This window comes from Erigeron canadensis, chromosome 9, assembly GCF_010389155.1.
Source record: "Erigeron canadensis isolate Cc75 chromosome 9, C_canadensis_v1, whole genome shotgun sequence".
NCBI classification, from domain to species: Eukaryota; Viridiplantae; Streptophyta; class Magnoliopsida; order Asterales; family Asteraceae; genus Erigeron; species Erigeron canadensis.
The window spans coordinates 15849258-15865026 of record NC_057769.1 but is presented as its reverse complement, the minus strand read 5'-3'; the positions used below and the strand labels follow the sequence as shown (position 1 = coordinate 15865026).

Genomic DNA, 15769 nt, shown 5'->3' with positions numbered 1-15769 from the left:
GTATATTCTATTATACTTGTAGGCATAATTTATGTGTGTATGTTTAGATGACATCAAGTGAAGGTCTTGATACAGTTATAATTTTGCACGTGACCAGTGATCAAATAATTCCATACCTTACCTTTACCTCTAAAAATCCCTATGTAACCAAACAAATTAGCTTAAAGTCACAAAAGACATTATCATAACCCAAAAAAAAAAAAAACAAAAAACCTAACGCTAAAAAGTAAATTGGCCAAAATGTTACTAATACTTATATCTTCCCTATTTAACATCATGGAGCCAAACTGTGTTCAGAATTCATAAATACGCGTATCCTAACAGATATAAAAAAGCAGTATAGGAAAAATGAACCAAATTAAGAGATAAGATTAGAAAATAACCCAGTTATGCCGTGGTGAAGATGAGAAAAATACAGTGGATGACAAATAGCCACAAATCTCAATAGCCAAAAATGGCTTAGGTCTAGAAGAGTTTTCAATTTTGTTGAAATCATGTGGCACTCATGTGACTTTGCTTTATATAAACTTTTTTTTTTGGCTCTTGACTCTTCACCAGTTTCCCAATGGAAGTATGCGTAGTAATTCCCTTATACGAAACTGATCTTTTCTCAAAATATATAGAAATCAAAATGCATTGAAAATGAATTCTCACGGAAATTCTATTTCTCCCTGTCTTCAATTCTTGGGGCTACCAAACACAAGACAAGAAATCATTTCCATTATCAGCCCCTATATATCCCTCCAAGTACACTACACACCATAACCCACTTTAAGACATGAATCTTACTATTGTGATTTGTCTGATTAATTCAGAGTACAATGAAGAATGAAGTAAATAGGGCTCTCATACTATAAAACTATAAATATGATTGTTTTATTCATATAAAAGGATAGATATTATATAGAGAGTATGCTGACAGGCCTAATCACTGAAAAATAAAATAATATTAAGAAAACGAACAATCTTACATGTCAAACAACTATAATTGTTCATCGTTTTCCCAATCGGAATCCTCATCTTCATCTTGATCTGCATCTACTTCATCATCAGAATTCTCCCATGAACTTTCATCATCACCCTGCACATTTACAATCCCCCCAAACAGCAGTTAAATAGACAGACAAACTGACCACAAAATCCATCAAAACACAAATGCTGATAAGAGACTAACCAGAATAGATTCTGAGACAGGAGCGTGCAGTTCTATTTCTTCCGAGCTTTGGGCACTCATATCCATGATATCATCAAAACCACCCTAACAGCATTAAGAAGAAACATTTAAGTATTAAGCTTATTAAGCTCATGCAGTTCTATTAGGTGTATTCAAATGATAAAAAAAAATGTAATAAATGCAACGGTTGAAGCATTTGAATATTTGATATCAAAGAATGTACAAGTCTACAATACTCATCAACACCGATTTTAATAGAGTTCCTAGATGTACGAACAACCTTTATGATGAAATTCCAAATAGCCCAAAAATTATAATATCTAAAATCCAATTCGCAATGGAATTCCTATATATATATTTTTTGAACGGCTAAACCTACTCCTATTCTAAATCTAATACTCCAATTTATACACCAATTTCTCCCTATGGAGCTCGAACCTTCGTTCGCACCACCAGAGGCATAATGCCCCATCAGCCCACTAAAGTGGAACTGGCAACAAAGGACGCCTAACAAAGGTATATCGATGTCAAAACAGAATCTGAAATCAGAAACTAATATAGAGATGTCCAAATAATCATCAGGGAACCAAAGAAATGAACCAACTAATGGTTATATTATGTTATCGTTCTTAGTCGTTTTCATTATGTTCCTTTCTTTGCCATATGTATTTTCCCGCTAAATTTAAGAAATTGAACCTTAGACCCCTTTAGGGCACCAATACACTTTAGCTTATGTTTTATACTTCATCAACAGTTCATTGTTCTGAAAAAGAAAACGTATATCATTCTGCTAAAAATATTTTTCAATAGTATTCCCAAGAATTGAACTTTAAAATCCCTTGATCACTTGCCTTACTAGATTTTATGTTATTGTTGATTTGGGTTAGTGATAGAAAACAATCGACGTGTATACTCTGAAATACATATAGTATTTCGGTTTTGAGGTAACATTTATAATTATTACGTTGTGGTATACATATTGAACATATATATATTGATTTTGTTTTGTTTTATATTAGTTATTAAAGTAATCTATCTCTACTATAAACAAGAACTTTTTATTCAAATCAGTAATTTTTTTTTTTTCAATCTTTTCCAATAAATTACATATCTAGCAAAAATTTAATTACTTCAATGTTTTCCAAAATTTATATTCAAACATCCTAGCCAGGGTAATCCCTTTTACCCAAATTTTATATTTGAACAAAAAATACATTTAATAAACCTATACGGTAACTGATTCACAAATACGTTTAATATTTTTTCTAAAGAAAGGTAAAAATAAGTGATCGAAAATTATTTTACATAAGTAATATAAATGCAGCGAATATATCAACCAACCGGTTAAATAATCAAACTCAGAATCAATTTATCCAGACAAGAAAAAACTAAGGACTGCCTATTACCACTTCAAGTCACAGTAATCTGATAATCAGTTAAATAATACACATCTAGACTCTAGAGTAGGCAATGCAATTGACCATAGAAGGAACACTCACATTTTCTTGCTTTATTTGCTTTATGGTGTTCTCCAATTCAGTTACATGTTCAGTGAGAGCCTGAAAAGTTCACATTAAGATAGGTTATGCAACTTGCCTATTAGTAAATTCATAATATTAAAAAAACAAAATCACTAAAAACTATATGGAAACCTCGTATCTCTGCAAGGCCTTCCAACGTTTCAAAGCCCTTGCTTTAGAAGGTAGGCTTCTTGGCCTAATACTAATTGGTCTCTGATAATTCTTTCCACGATAGTACATGATAGCATAACCTTTGGGAACTCTGACAATATCTATCAATATCCCACCACTTTCATACTCCAAAAACCTTGCTGTTTCTTCAACAAATTCGATATCTTTCTGCTTTGATATAAGTTTTACAAGTTCTCTATGTTTCCAGTGTAAATGCATGTTCTCAATAACACCATCAAAGACACCACGAATACCTGTAAATTACATTATACAGAGCAGAAAACTAATGTCTCCATTCCAGAAAAGGGCATGTGTTATAATTTCAAAAATGAGTGCTTAACTAATATACTAGAAGTGGGAAAATGGGTGGGAGGTAACTTGGTCACAACAGTTAACTTTTTGTATGAACTTGGTTGGGTTGAATCTAACACTTTACTTTCAAACCTTTATAAATGATTAGTATATAAAAAATGAATCCATTCCTAAAAAAACCAGACAAAAGAGACATCAAAAGTTACAAAACTCAAGAAAAATTAATCATTAAATGTGAAAAAGAACTTGACTAGCAAAGTCAGACAGCTTCTTTCTGGAAACAGATGGTACAGAATTGGACAAGAACTTACCAAGTGGTAAGTAGGGCTTCATTCTCAATCCAACTCTTCTGAACATAACACGTTCCTCGTCTGTAATTGTTTCCTGGTCTTCAGGAGCACCAGCAGGAAACCAGGACTCTCTTATCTTGGCCAATTCTTTATCTGCTTTCAGCCTTTTAGATTGGGCCTGTTAAATAAATCCAGAATTATATAGAAACAAAAAAACCAAAACAGTCATGAAAATTTAATTAAGAAACAAACGAATATATAGAAAACACGTGAAATAAAATAAAAAAAGCATAACTAAGGACACTCGTGATTGAAAAAAATAGTTCCCCTACCGATATCAGTGGATCTATGTTTCAAACTAGATTATGAGATACTGAATGCTCAGAACTAGATAATCAGGTCTAATATACCCGATGGTATATAACTGCGTTTGGATCTCCAAAGAATAATGATCAGATATTAAAGGGTTCGGCATACTCTGATTAATGGAGAAACTGACAACTAAAATCACCATAAGTCTGATTAAGAAAATGAAATAGACGGCTTTAGAAAAAGATAAGTCATCCCAATTAGGTTATAAGGGGAGTAAGAAACAACCTTATTTTACTCTTAAGACTATCATTTTGTTGCAACAATATACAGGATAATGCAGAATCTACTTATTCAAAGCACTAAAAACTGGTTGTTAGATAATCAGTTTCAAAAATCAAAAGTATTTCCATTATAAATATCTATGATGGAAAACAATGATAAGAACACTTACGATAAATAACTTATGTTCGAGTTTCTTAACAACTCGAGTGACTTTTGTTTTGGAAGCTTCTTTTATCATAATCTCGTGTTCTTCACTTGTTTTTTCTCTTCCCCATTGTGCTTGAGCCTCATAAAACTCTGCCAAACTTCCTGCAAGTGCCGCCTGTCCATTTTCAACACTTGCACAAGCTGCTGCTTCTACTACTCTATTCCGCACCTTCTCTTCTGCATCTTGTATCTCTTTTGTCATTTCTTGTCTTTCTGCTAGAGCTGTAGCCACACTTCTGGGAACAAAATCTTTTCCACGATATATCACAATATAATATTTGTTTCTGAGTAGTAGGACACCTCCTGTTAGCCTCTGCAATACTTCATGAGTTAGAATCAGATCTTATTTTTTACATCCTTTCTAATCAAACATTCCTTCATAGATCACTTTTTTTGTGCAATAACTTGTGTTCAATTATGCTTGTGGATAGCCAGCTTAATGCGATTGATGAACTGGTTCATTTCTTCCCTGTTAGATATAAGAATATCTTAGTGCCCTCTTTAATTTTTAATCAAGGGACTATCTATAACTTTCTAACTTAACTAATAAATGTTTTTATCGAAATTTCGACTATTATCAATCTCAATTTTAATTCTCCTTTTAATAACATCTCTAGGGTTTAGCTTTGTGTCCCTCAAGATTCTGTTTATTCGTGTATTGTGTTTATGATTCTATTATTTATTTTGTTGAGTTGAAAGTGGGTTGCTACAGCTTGCTCTATAACAAGATAATTTCATGATTTTATATTAATTGTAGAACAAAATGCATATTTATTATTTGGTTTGATGTTTCTGAAATTTTCAGACTTATGCATTCATGTATTCAGTTTGTGGTTTGAAAGTGTTGGCTTATGAATTACACAGAATTCTTGAGTTCTGCTCTTTTTGAAGTCTCAACTTACATATTGATAGCATAGTAATTTCTAGCACTTAAGTTTTGAATACAGTATTATTTGTTATCACACGAAAACTTTTATCTATTGCATCCTGAAATTGAATAATGAAATATAATAAGTTCACAAGAAACAATCTGGTGGTCAAATCCAGTTGGCTGAATAAACTCATGGGCTGAAGCCGTTAGGACCATGTAGTGGCTACAAAGACTAAAGTGGGATTAAGGATGATGTTTTCCCGACAATATACATTAGTGCCATCATCAAAGGATTAGACGGATACTTAGATTAAGGAGTGCTCTTGGGACTCAAGGTTTAAACCTTTGTGCAATATCAGAAGGGTGTTGCTTTGATGTTAATCAGGTGTGCTAGCATTCCATCTAATGAATAGTTATTGGGCTTAATGTATGCTATATCTCTATAGTTATTTTTTGGTTCAACCCTAATAAAAATGTTATTTGATTCCACAACATATGCCTTTATGCTAATATCGGAGGTAGTTTCTAACCAATTGATATACATCTGTTGCTGCTGGTGCTTGGGTCCAACTATTCACCTAACCTGACCAACAACTTTTGGACCTATCTCTATGTTATGCAATGATTTACCCGGGTGTTTATGTAATGTAATGAACTCCTTATTATGCTCAACCAATGCAAGAATTAAGCCACATAATGCCATGTCAGGTGCCAATTTGGATTCAATGCCATGTCATATGCACATTGGATACACACAATAAACATTAAGCCATAGTTTATTACATTTTATAAACTTCCGGTAGATTCTAATCTCAGGTCCGGTGAATTTCCGACCAACTTCCGTTAACTTCATTTTTTCCGTTGACAAATGCAGCGATACTCGTTGTGCTTTATGATTCGTTACACTTGAATGTACCACGTTAACATGCCAAATTAACATTTACGTCACTAATTCTTTAGAGTCAAATCACTTCTTTGATTACAGATAATCAGTCTGAGGCAAGTAAAATAAGCCCGGTCATCATACTTAATTCTTCTAGCCTATTGGTCCAGTCAATAGCAGTTGTGCTAGGGAAAGTCAAATTTACCCAAACAAGGACCCAGATGGATATCCTTAGACCAAATATTTCAACAATACCTTCTCCTCCATCTTCATCCTCTCCTCTCGCAAGAAGGCCTAACCTAACTCTCTTAAGCATACTGAGCTTCTCATGAATTGCAACATATATAAAATAAAAATTTTTGTAGAAAGATATACAGAACTTATCACCATACGATGCTAAGAATAAATTGGATGCTGTCTCGGTAGGTAATTATGACCATGACCCATGTATATATGCTCCTTCATTCAGGTATCTGTTTTTGAAAGGTAAACTTGATGGTTCCTTGTATCATATTACTTGTTTTATATATCATTATTCTTGATATCTGTGCCTTGTGGAATGTCTTGTAAGATTATGTTGATCTCAGCCCAACACTATCTCTTACCAATATGCAACACGCCACCGCATATTTCTTTAGATAACACACATAAGACTAATATACCATGCATTATAATATTTAGATTGTGTCTTTCTCTTCAAATGGTTATCAATCGCATTCGTTATTCTTATGTTAATTTGGCATGCTTAAGTGGTACATACAAGTGTAAGTTTTGATAAAGTATAAAGAATGATTCAGCACAAAAAAAATCGTTGCAATTGTCAAAGGAAAAAACGAAGTTACCGGAAGTTGTTAAGAAATTCACCAGAGATTTGAATCTACCTGAAGTTTTTTTTTTAAAAAAAAGATGACCTATGGCTTAATGTCTATTGTGTGTATCCAACGTGGAATATGACGTGGCATCTGAAATCCAACTTGGCACCTGACATTACGTGGCTAATTCTAACATTGTTGAACAGAATAACGAGTTCATTAAATGACATAAACACCCGAGAAAATCATTGCATAACATAGACATTCAGTTATAGTTCATTACATCGTGGGATATTAAACCCTAATAATAATACCTTTTTATGTATGATAACCAAGAAAATATACTATATCTAAGGACATAAACTTAGCAACTATGTTTATCTGATGTATAGCTGAGTTGAAATAAGCATTGAAATTACGAGCTTCAGGGATCTTCAGGTCGTGCCGAAAATCAAGATTTCCAAATGGCTAAGCATGTGAAGGAAATGTATGCCTGAGCCAATTAGTGCCAGGTTGCATGTTTTGGAGAATTACATGACTGTTTATGTTGCTTCTAACTGTTATTGTTGTACACATGTCTACTAATTAGCATCATCAATATGCATACAAAAGTTTCACTTTCTCCTCAACAAACTTTTTACCACTTTTAATTAACTTGTGATATAAAAATTCCAATATGGATACCAATCTTTCTATAATTTAGCAGTTAAAGTTATATCCATTCATATATACTTGCTTCGGAAGGATGGGTTTATTTTCTGTTTTTTGGATATCTATCATAAAGACATGTGCTCTTATGCTCATGTAAGTTACCCCAACAACTAGTGTTACGTTATTTATTTTGATCTTTAAATTAGGGTTATTTATGTTCTTTTCTTTTATGCAAGGGGTGTTAGTGTAGTGTGATTTTTCAGAAAATACATATATTATACATATATATATATATATAAAGGGATAAGAATATAGATATTTGGCTAAATACTTTCTCATTTTTAGCTTCTTCATTTTCTCTGTTGGTTTAACACCATCAATTAGTAATAATAATATAATACTTGTAAGAAACTTGATAAACAATCGCTACAATTTGATGCAACATATATTTGATGCAGCTTATATTAATCTCTTCAAAGTCATATGAGTAAACCGTAAAAAGAAATTACTAGTAAATCATGAACTAGGTTTTATATGACGATCGGGTTTCGAGTTCATTTTAAAAGTCCTAAAACCCAAGAATAATTTTCATATTGTTTTATAATTTCTTAGATCTATGTCATTGTTTTCTACAACTATATGTTATATTGTGGATAAAATATGATAAGATATAAAACCTTAGAAACATCAACTATGCTTATATAGTCATTGCAGCACTCCATATATACCAGTCACTTCATTTTAGGCATTGTATGACATAGTTGTCAAAGGCTACCCCAAATGGGGCCTAGGTGAGAGGCGCAAAAAAGAGCAGGCCCGGAAAAAAATAAAAAGCGTAGAAGAGTATATAAAATTTCAGTGTCTCTAATAATTGATAATGAAGAAAATTTCGGCCAAGAGGGTATATAAAATAGCAAAAGAATCTTAATAATATAAAAATAGAAGAAAACTTACCTTTTAGTTAAATGAAGAATAGTATGATGAATGAAGATATTGATGATAATGATATATACCAAGTGATTTTTGGAACAAAGAAGTGATTTTCTATGTGGAACAAAGGGCTTATATGCATGGAAAAGTGTAGACAGGTGCTTCATAGCCTTGGGCCTAAGGTTTCAGGCGTTAAGGTTGGGCCTTACCTACCTTTTGCGCCTAGGCGCAAGAGGCACTCGCCTTTGACAACTATGTTGTATGGTTATTTGGACAATTTAATTCCAATCCATATTATTTAACTGAATTATGTATCACAAAATAACTTAGTAGGATCCGCATATGATACACATGCTAAGAATCCAACGCACCTTTAACTCCTCAGCCATTAACTCATTATTGGTATTTTGAATTCCACGTTTCACAGCAATTTTAGCAACCATACTTTTCTCCCAAAGTTTGATTATAGCAGATGCCAAACCCTGATGATTCCTGTTTCTCCCTTTGCAGAAAGGTAAAAAATAAAGATACATGTCAGATTTGGATGAAAAATATCAAAAGATGGCAAATTTGATCCACTTATTTATCAATGCGTCTATTCCTACTTGTGTTTTATCTCCAAAGGGTCAAAAGAGTAGAACAAAAAACTTGGCTAAAAATAAAATGAAACAGCTCACATGACTCACACATGTCAACTGGCTCGAAAGTCACCCATGTTGTACTTTATAAATACATACAGCCTCCAATCACTATATTCAAACTCTTAAGGTACTTTTAAATTAACATGACTTTTGTTTTTTGGGTAAAGGGCTAAGTAATATAACTTTTTTGATACCTAGACAAGCTATCAATCAACCCGGCCTGACCGTATAAACTTTAACCATTAAATGGGTTAAATCAATTGGAAGTCATACAAAATGTATGATTAATGCATACCACATCCAAACTAGATCTACTGGAAGATATAGGTGAATATTGTGATAAAAAAAAATCGCAATCATGATTAACAATTAGAAAAATAAATGAGATTGGTCGAGTGGTCTCAGTTGGAAAAAATAGATAATAGTATTTTGTGAATCAGCCCAACCCGACCAGGCCTACTTTGACAATGAACTAAAAATGACCCATATGATTGCAAACTAGTTTTGACCCATTACCTAACCCATCCTTATTTTGCAACCTTTACCCATTACCCAACCTGTCAAATAAAAGTACTTAGGGAAACAGTAGTACCAAGAGCAAAATGGCAAGGAAGTGACTTAGCAAGCTTCCTTAAATTTGTCATTTCTGCATTGGTCAATTTAGACCTCATTCCAGTAGGAAGAAGCCTGAATGGAGTTTTGAAGCCAGAAACTGTTTGAGGAAGTAAATCGGCATCTACCGGAAGTATTCCTGTTCCCCACCATTCCTGAAACCGTGGACCTAACCCATCCAACACACTATTAAATTCAGTTTCCTCTTCAGTCATGGTGCGGTCTGCAAGAACAGGTGTTCTTGTAGCAGGACTAGTTGCAGCAACATCATCATTTCTTGTTACTATATTATTATTGGCAGAGGAAACATCGGGAACGAAAAGAGTATCACTGGGATTTTCAGTAGATTGAGATCTTGAAGAAGGGCCAGCATAATTAACTCCCCTATACACCATCATGACACTTCCTGATTGCCATATGACTAGTCCACCTGTCCGGCGCTGGTCACCAGCAAGCTCGAAATTAATTTAGAAATACACAAACTACTATTGGCTTCATAGCAGGAACAAAAACATGGCCTACGTGTTTGGATTTATGTTAAGCTGCCTATCCGTAGTAGCAACAAAAGTTTCTTATATTTGAAGGAACAAAATGTGTTTCTCAATATTTGTTCATATATATCCAAACAATGAGTTTTGCATAATCAATTTCACGCCAGATGCCACAAAATGACTATAAAAAAATTAACCTGTGTACACCTCTAACCATTTTAAAAGACGTCTCACTTTTTACATGTTTTGATAAATGCAGCTTTAAGACCTTTGGCCGACACGAAATCCACGTCCAAAGCCACACCAACTTGAACTGGGTAAAGCACCCAATGATGCTTAGTTTTCTAACACACACGCACGTGCATTTTAGAAATGAATTCCTTTTCTCAATGAGTAAATCCAAATTTGCCTAGCACTCAAAAATCTGACTCGATTACTATCACGTCAAGCAGAAACACTTAAAACACTATCTTCTAGTGTCCATTTCAGAGTAGTTGCTTATGTGATTCAGAGTAGAGAAAAATGAGGGGCAGTTTGGAACATGTAAAGTAGCCTTTGTATTTGTTTCAAACTGATTAGTGTGGTGGTTTGCATAAAGATAAGCAAATACCTGAACAATGTGATGAGCAGTTTTCATATCTCTGGCCAAAACCTCATGAAATTTAAGCCTAACCAACTCAGATTTCCTCCAGTGATCATGTATGTTTTGAAGAACGGATTCCGTAATCCCAGCTTTAGGAATCGTAATCCTTTCCCTCAGAGTAGTACCCACCGTCCTTAACCTCCTCAACTCGGAATCCTCAAGTGTTAATTCAGCCAATGTAGGTGCTTTCTTCATACCCTTTTTGACTTGCCCATTATTGCTCATCCCTCCTCCTCCTGGTTGTTGTCGGTATTCTTCTTTCTCCCATGGCAATACGCTATCTTCTTCTTCTTCTTCTTGTATTAGAATCCTATCAGGTCGAACCCAGTCTCTTTTCAATAAATCAGCAAGTTTCTCATCATCATCTGCTGCTACCACTCGTGAATTATTATTATCCTCAATAATATCCTCATCATCAGAAGAAGAGGGTAATCCTAAATTTCGTAAACGTAAAACTATTCGGTCAATTGCTGTAGTAGTTGTAACCTGGGGACCCGCAGAGATGGAGCTTTTCGAATGAGGCTTTATGTTAGGGTTTGATTTCCAGTTGTTGACCCATCCAGATGATGATGATGATGATGATGGTATTGATGTACTAGTACTAGCATTGCTGGAATTATAATTATTATTATTATTATTATTATTGGTTGATGATAAACAACAACGCACCAAACAGGACGAAGAGGAAGACGAAAAGTGTTTGATGAAATGAGAGTTAGAAGCATATGACTGTTGATGATGAGGAGGGAATGGGAATATGAATTTTGCGCGGATTGACACTGGGAATTCTGTTGTTACTTTCATTCTCGAAGATATATATGAATGATATGAATGATTACTGTTTCTTTCTTGCCTTTCTTTTACTTCATTGTTGTTATTTTCTTTGCTATTCAGCTGTACTTTGGAGGCACTACCATTTGTTATAAGAAAACACCACCCCACAAGATAAGATGTCCTCTTATTTGTTACTTTCCTTTCCTCCCCGGGGCTCCCCTCTATAATATAATTTATAGGAAATACATATTAGGAATGTGCTTGGTTCGGTTTGGCCAGTTTTTACTAAAAATCTTAACTAAATCAATGTAAATGGTTTAACATTTTCTCAAACCAATCCGTCCAAATTTTTTTGCCAAACCAAACCAACCAAAACCAATTAACCGGTTTGGTTTGGTCCGGTTAAACGGTTATCATACTTTAGACATTCATATATAAAATCTTTTAATAATACTAAATTGCAAAAGTTTCACTCATAGTTAAAATAGAACACAAAGTATTATGGAAAATATAAATCATACTAATATTAATTAGCTTGGTGATTTTGTACAGGTCTTATTCAAGATAATGTTAAAAATAAACTGATGACTATAAGGGTGAAGAAGACTGGAAATGTAATGCAGATGGCTAAGCATTGGAACCTTTGTTGGAAGAATTGTTATTTGGCTGCTGTTTGAGGAATGCATTGTTTTGATGTTGGATTTGAGTATACAGATGATGACGTTGTTGTAAGGCTGCTTGTTGACTGTACATGCATATGGGAATAGTGAGTCATGCAAGATGGGACTACTTGGTCCCATACTAGTGCAGTGAGTTATGGTTGGATGAGGCATGTCGGAAGATGACATTACATGTTGGTATTTAGGTGAATTGAGATGCATTCTCGGAATTTTGGTGTGCTGAAATGTCTTTATTTTAGTATAGTGGATTTGTTTTTGAAGGTAGTTCTGGGAATTGTGGAGTGTCTGTATTTGGGCTTGTCCAAGTTGATTTTATTGTACATTTGTAATTTTTTTTTTTATAGTTAATACAATTCACATCTTCACTTAAAAAAAAATTAGCTTCGTGATTTACGGATCGTTTCTTTGAAAATTTTAAATCTAGAATTTGAATATGTTTAAATTTTTACCAGTTAATAGTTTATTATTTATAATTTATAATATTGAATATTAATATATGCATGTATATATATATAATAAACATATCATTGATATAATTAAATGGTCCGGTTTAGTTAAACCGGTTTGATAAAAGTCTAAAATCACGAACCAAAACATAAGAGCGGTTTATTAAAAAGGCAAACCGACGGTTTAAGTTTTTGATTTTAAACCGACCAATCCCTCCAATTACTTTGGTTTAAACGGTTTAGCCGGTTTAGACCAAACCGTGCATATCTCTAATACATATGTTAAAAGTAAATATTAAAATAGTATGAGTAATAAATAACAATAGAGAACGGAAAGTGAGAACCACATCAAGTAAGAACCACGTATAAGAACCATTGGAAAATCATCTCTAAGGGTTTTGTCCTTAGCATTAAGGGCTACGCCCGTACCATAACAATCGTCACCATTTCTTGGATCGTCGTCCATCAAATCTATACCATTCCCATATGCGTCCGGTGACAACCCCTTTATAATGGATGTAAGGCAACGTCAGTACCGTATCCATACGTTTTCTTAACACGTAACCCATATGATTTTTTAAACTTTTTTTTTTTGGAATGGGTTTTTTGTTAAAAGAAAATAAAAAACAAAAAAAAGTTGAAAAAAGTGAAAAACAAAAATAATTTAAAAAAAAAAAACACAAAAAAGAAGAAAGAATGAGGGAAACTAGTGGTTCTCATAGTTCTCTCCATATACGTGGTTCTCACGTTAACCCTACCCGAATGGAAAATATCAAAATATGAAAGAAAAAATGTAACATCCCAAACTTTTCAAGATTGACTTATTGACTTGACCGTTAGTCAACGTTAAATTTCGTCAAGTTTATATGCCTTAATTGGTTTATGTGTGATCAAGGTTCTATAGGTGTAAGGCTTTAATACCTTAATGGTTGATGTGAATAAGTGTTTAAAGGTATAGTTTAATGCCTTTAGAGGTGCTAAAAGTGTTGGATGTGTTGTAAGTATTCCCAACATGTGATTTTAGCCTAAAATGAACCATACGGAAGTCTAGGGACTAATTTTGACATATGTGGAAAGTTAAAAACGTGATTAGAGATTTCTAATCAGATCATTAGCCCTAAAATCTGATTCATCATTCTTCTTAGAGCCCTAGAACCGCCCCTTTGTCTCTTAAGCAATTCTAGAGAGTTTCTTGCGATTTCGGGTTGAATCGGAGTGATTAACCGCTTGTAGATCGAATCTATAATCATATTTAAAGTAAAGATGGTAATTTCTACTGATTTTTGGTAATGTTCATCTATTCAATTTGTTCATACCTGGTCTTGATCGATTATATGCTTTTCGTTGCTAGAATCGTTGATTTCGGGTTACCCGGTAACCGTTATTGCAATCTATTGGTATGTTGGAGATTCCGGAAGGTATAATCTTGTTGTAACTGATATTTTTATGATATAATGGAGTCATTATGGGTGTCATATCAGATCTGGACCATAGGGTGTGTTAATCTATTGAAAATCGTCCGTTTTGTCGATTCGGTAACCTAAAACGTTTGTTATTGTGATGTAAATCAAGTAGGAGTTAATAAATGATTTCATTGCATCATTAGGCCTTAAAAGAGTCTTCTTTTTGGTGTAAAACCCATTTTTGGGAAAAATGACAGAAAGAGACTAACTACCTAGGGTAATAGTCTAGAAACAGACAAAAGTTAAGAATAGACAAAAAGAGACTAACTACCTGAGGTAATAGTCTAGAAACAGAAAAAAGTTGAGAATAGACAAAAAGAGACTAACTACCTTGGATAATAGTCTCGAAGTAGACAAAAAGAGACAACTTACTAGGGGTAATAGTCAAAAAGGGACTATTATCTGGAGTGATGGTAATTACAGGGTATGTGACACGTATTTAGACTGTAGGTCAGTTTAGTCTCGTTATACTCATAAATCGGTCCTATGTTGATTATAGGTAGTCGAGAATACTTGCAAAGCTCGGTAACTTACGTTATCATTTGTTGTACGCTTCTACGAGGTAAGATACACTACTTTGACACGCTGAGGGTTCAACATAAACATGGTTTTCATATAATAACTTCCCTAATAATAACTTGTTTGCTTATGAGTATTCGGGGTTATACGGGAGGTGATATGGGTTATGTACATGACTATTGAGGCCTGAAATGCAGTCCATATGATATGAAATGTAACGATTTGTTATGCAATGATATGAGATGTGATGATATGAAATGCAATCCTATGAAATGTGATGTATGATGATGATATGTGAAATGTGCATGATTACATGGCTTGTTCATCTAGTTCACTAGACTTATTAGGTTGCCATGACACGTGCACGTTTAAGGGCCCAAACGTAAAAGATGTATATGTGATGATTGTTTAGGTTGTGTAAACACCTAAACTATATGTGATGTGAAATCGAGCTCGTAAATTTGATGTAAAAGTGTTAAGCTTAACCCGTACTTGCCCTAGCCCGGTTAAGTGCGTTGATGTGGTTGCTCGGGTGGCTCCTTGCAACGAGGTACAACGTGAAGAGTAATACGGGAGGTCTTACCAGCCCCATTGTCCTTGAACATACGGATTACTCCTGGAGTTGGCTTGCCATTCCTTAACGACATTGATGTACAACCGTAAGGTTGTTCATCTAGTCGGGTGTGACTTATGTCTCACTTATAATGATGTATATGTTATATGAGATGCGTGACTTATGTCACAATTATAAAGATGTTCAGATGTGATATGTGATGATGCAAAAGATGACTAGGCACATTATGATGACCCATCCTAATATGAATGATGTTGATGCTATGATATGTATACGAGATGATATGTTCGATGATATGTGCCTTAACGACTTAATATGACTTTTATATAATGTTTTAAATGGACAAACGTTTTATAAATTATGTGTTATCTTACTTAGGTAATTCGTTAGCTAACACTTGCTCTTTTAAAATGTGTTGTGCCCTCAGGTCCAACAATAGTGAGCAGGTAGATGTGAGAAGATGTAAGGCATGGGTAGATGATCTTGAAGCTGGCTATAGTTTACCCATAGT

The 15769-nt window shown here is 34.0% G+C and overlaps 1 protein-coding gene across 2 annotated transcripts; it reads right to left on the bottom strand.

Annotated features, from left to right (window-relative positions):
* Positions 1–231: 231 nt before the first annotated feature.
* LOC122581314 (CRM-domain containing factor CFM3, chloroplastic/mitochondrial) lies at positions 232–11742 on the bottom strand. Of its 2 annotated transcripts, XM_043753525.1 has the most exons (10): positions 10770–11742; positions 9649–10108; positions 8787–8917; positions 4231–4581; positions 3489–3645; positions 2827–3119; positions 2674–2733; positions 1175–1258; positions 972–1081; positions 232–752 (listed from the first exon to the last, which is right to left on the bottom strand). In XM_043753525.1, the coding sequence occupies exons 1-9, from the start codon at positions 11604–11606 to the stop codon at positions 983–985; spliced, it is 2472 nt and encodes an 823-aa protein (XP_043609460.1). In that variant the 5' UTR covers positions 11607–11742; the 3' UTR covers positions 232–752; positions 972–982. The 2 variants fall into 2 exon arrangements, with proteins under 2 accessions (XP_043609460.1, XP_043609459.1); XM_043753524.1 differs by lacking the exon at positions 232–752 and having other exon boundaries at positions 830–1081; positions 10770–11741.
* Positions 11743–15769: the final 4027 nt, after the last annotated feature.

Excerpts from the sequence above, each read along its gene's own strand:
- LOC122581314 (XM_043753525.1), bottom strand. The coding sequence starts at position 11,606 with ATGAAAGTAACAACAGAATTCCCAGTGTCAATCCGCGCAAAATTCATA. Across the intron at positions 8,918-9,648 it reads TCCTTGCCATTTTGCTCTTG|GGAGAAACAGGAATCATCAG; the intron begins GTACTACTGTTT and ends CTTTCTGCAAAG. Across the intron at positions 4,582-8,786 it reads TAATGGCTGAGGAGTTAAAG|AGGCTAACAGGAGGTGTCCT; the intron begins GTGCGTTGGATT and ends GAAGTATTGCAG.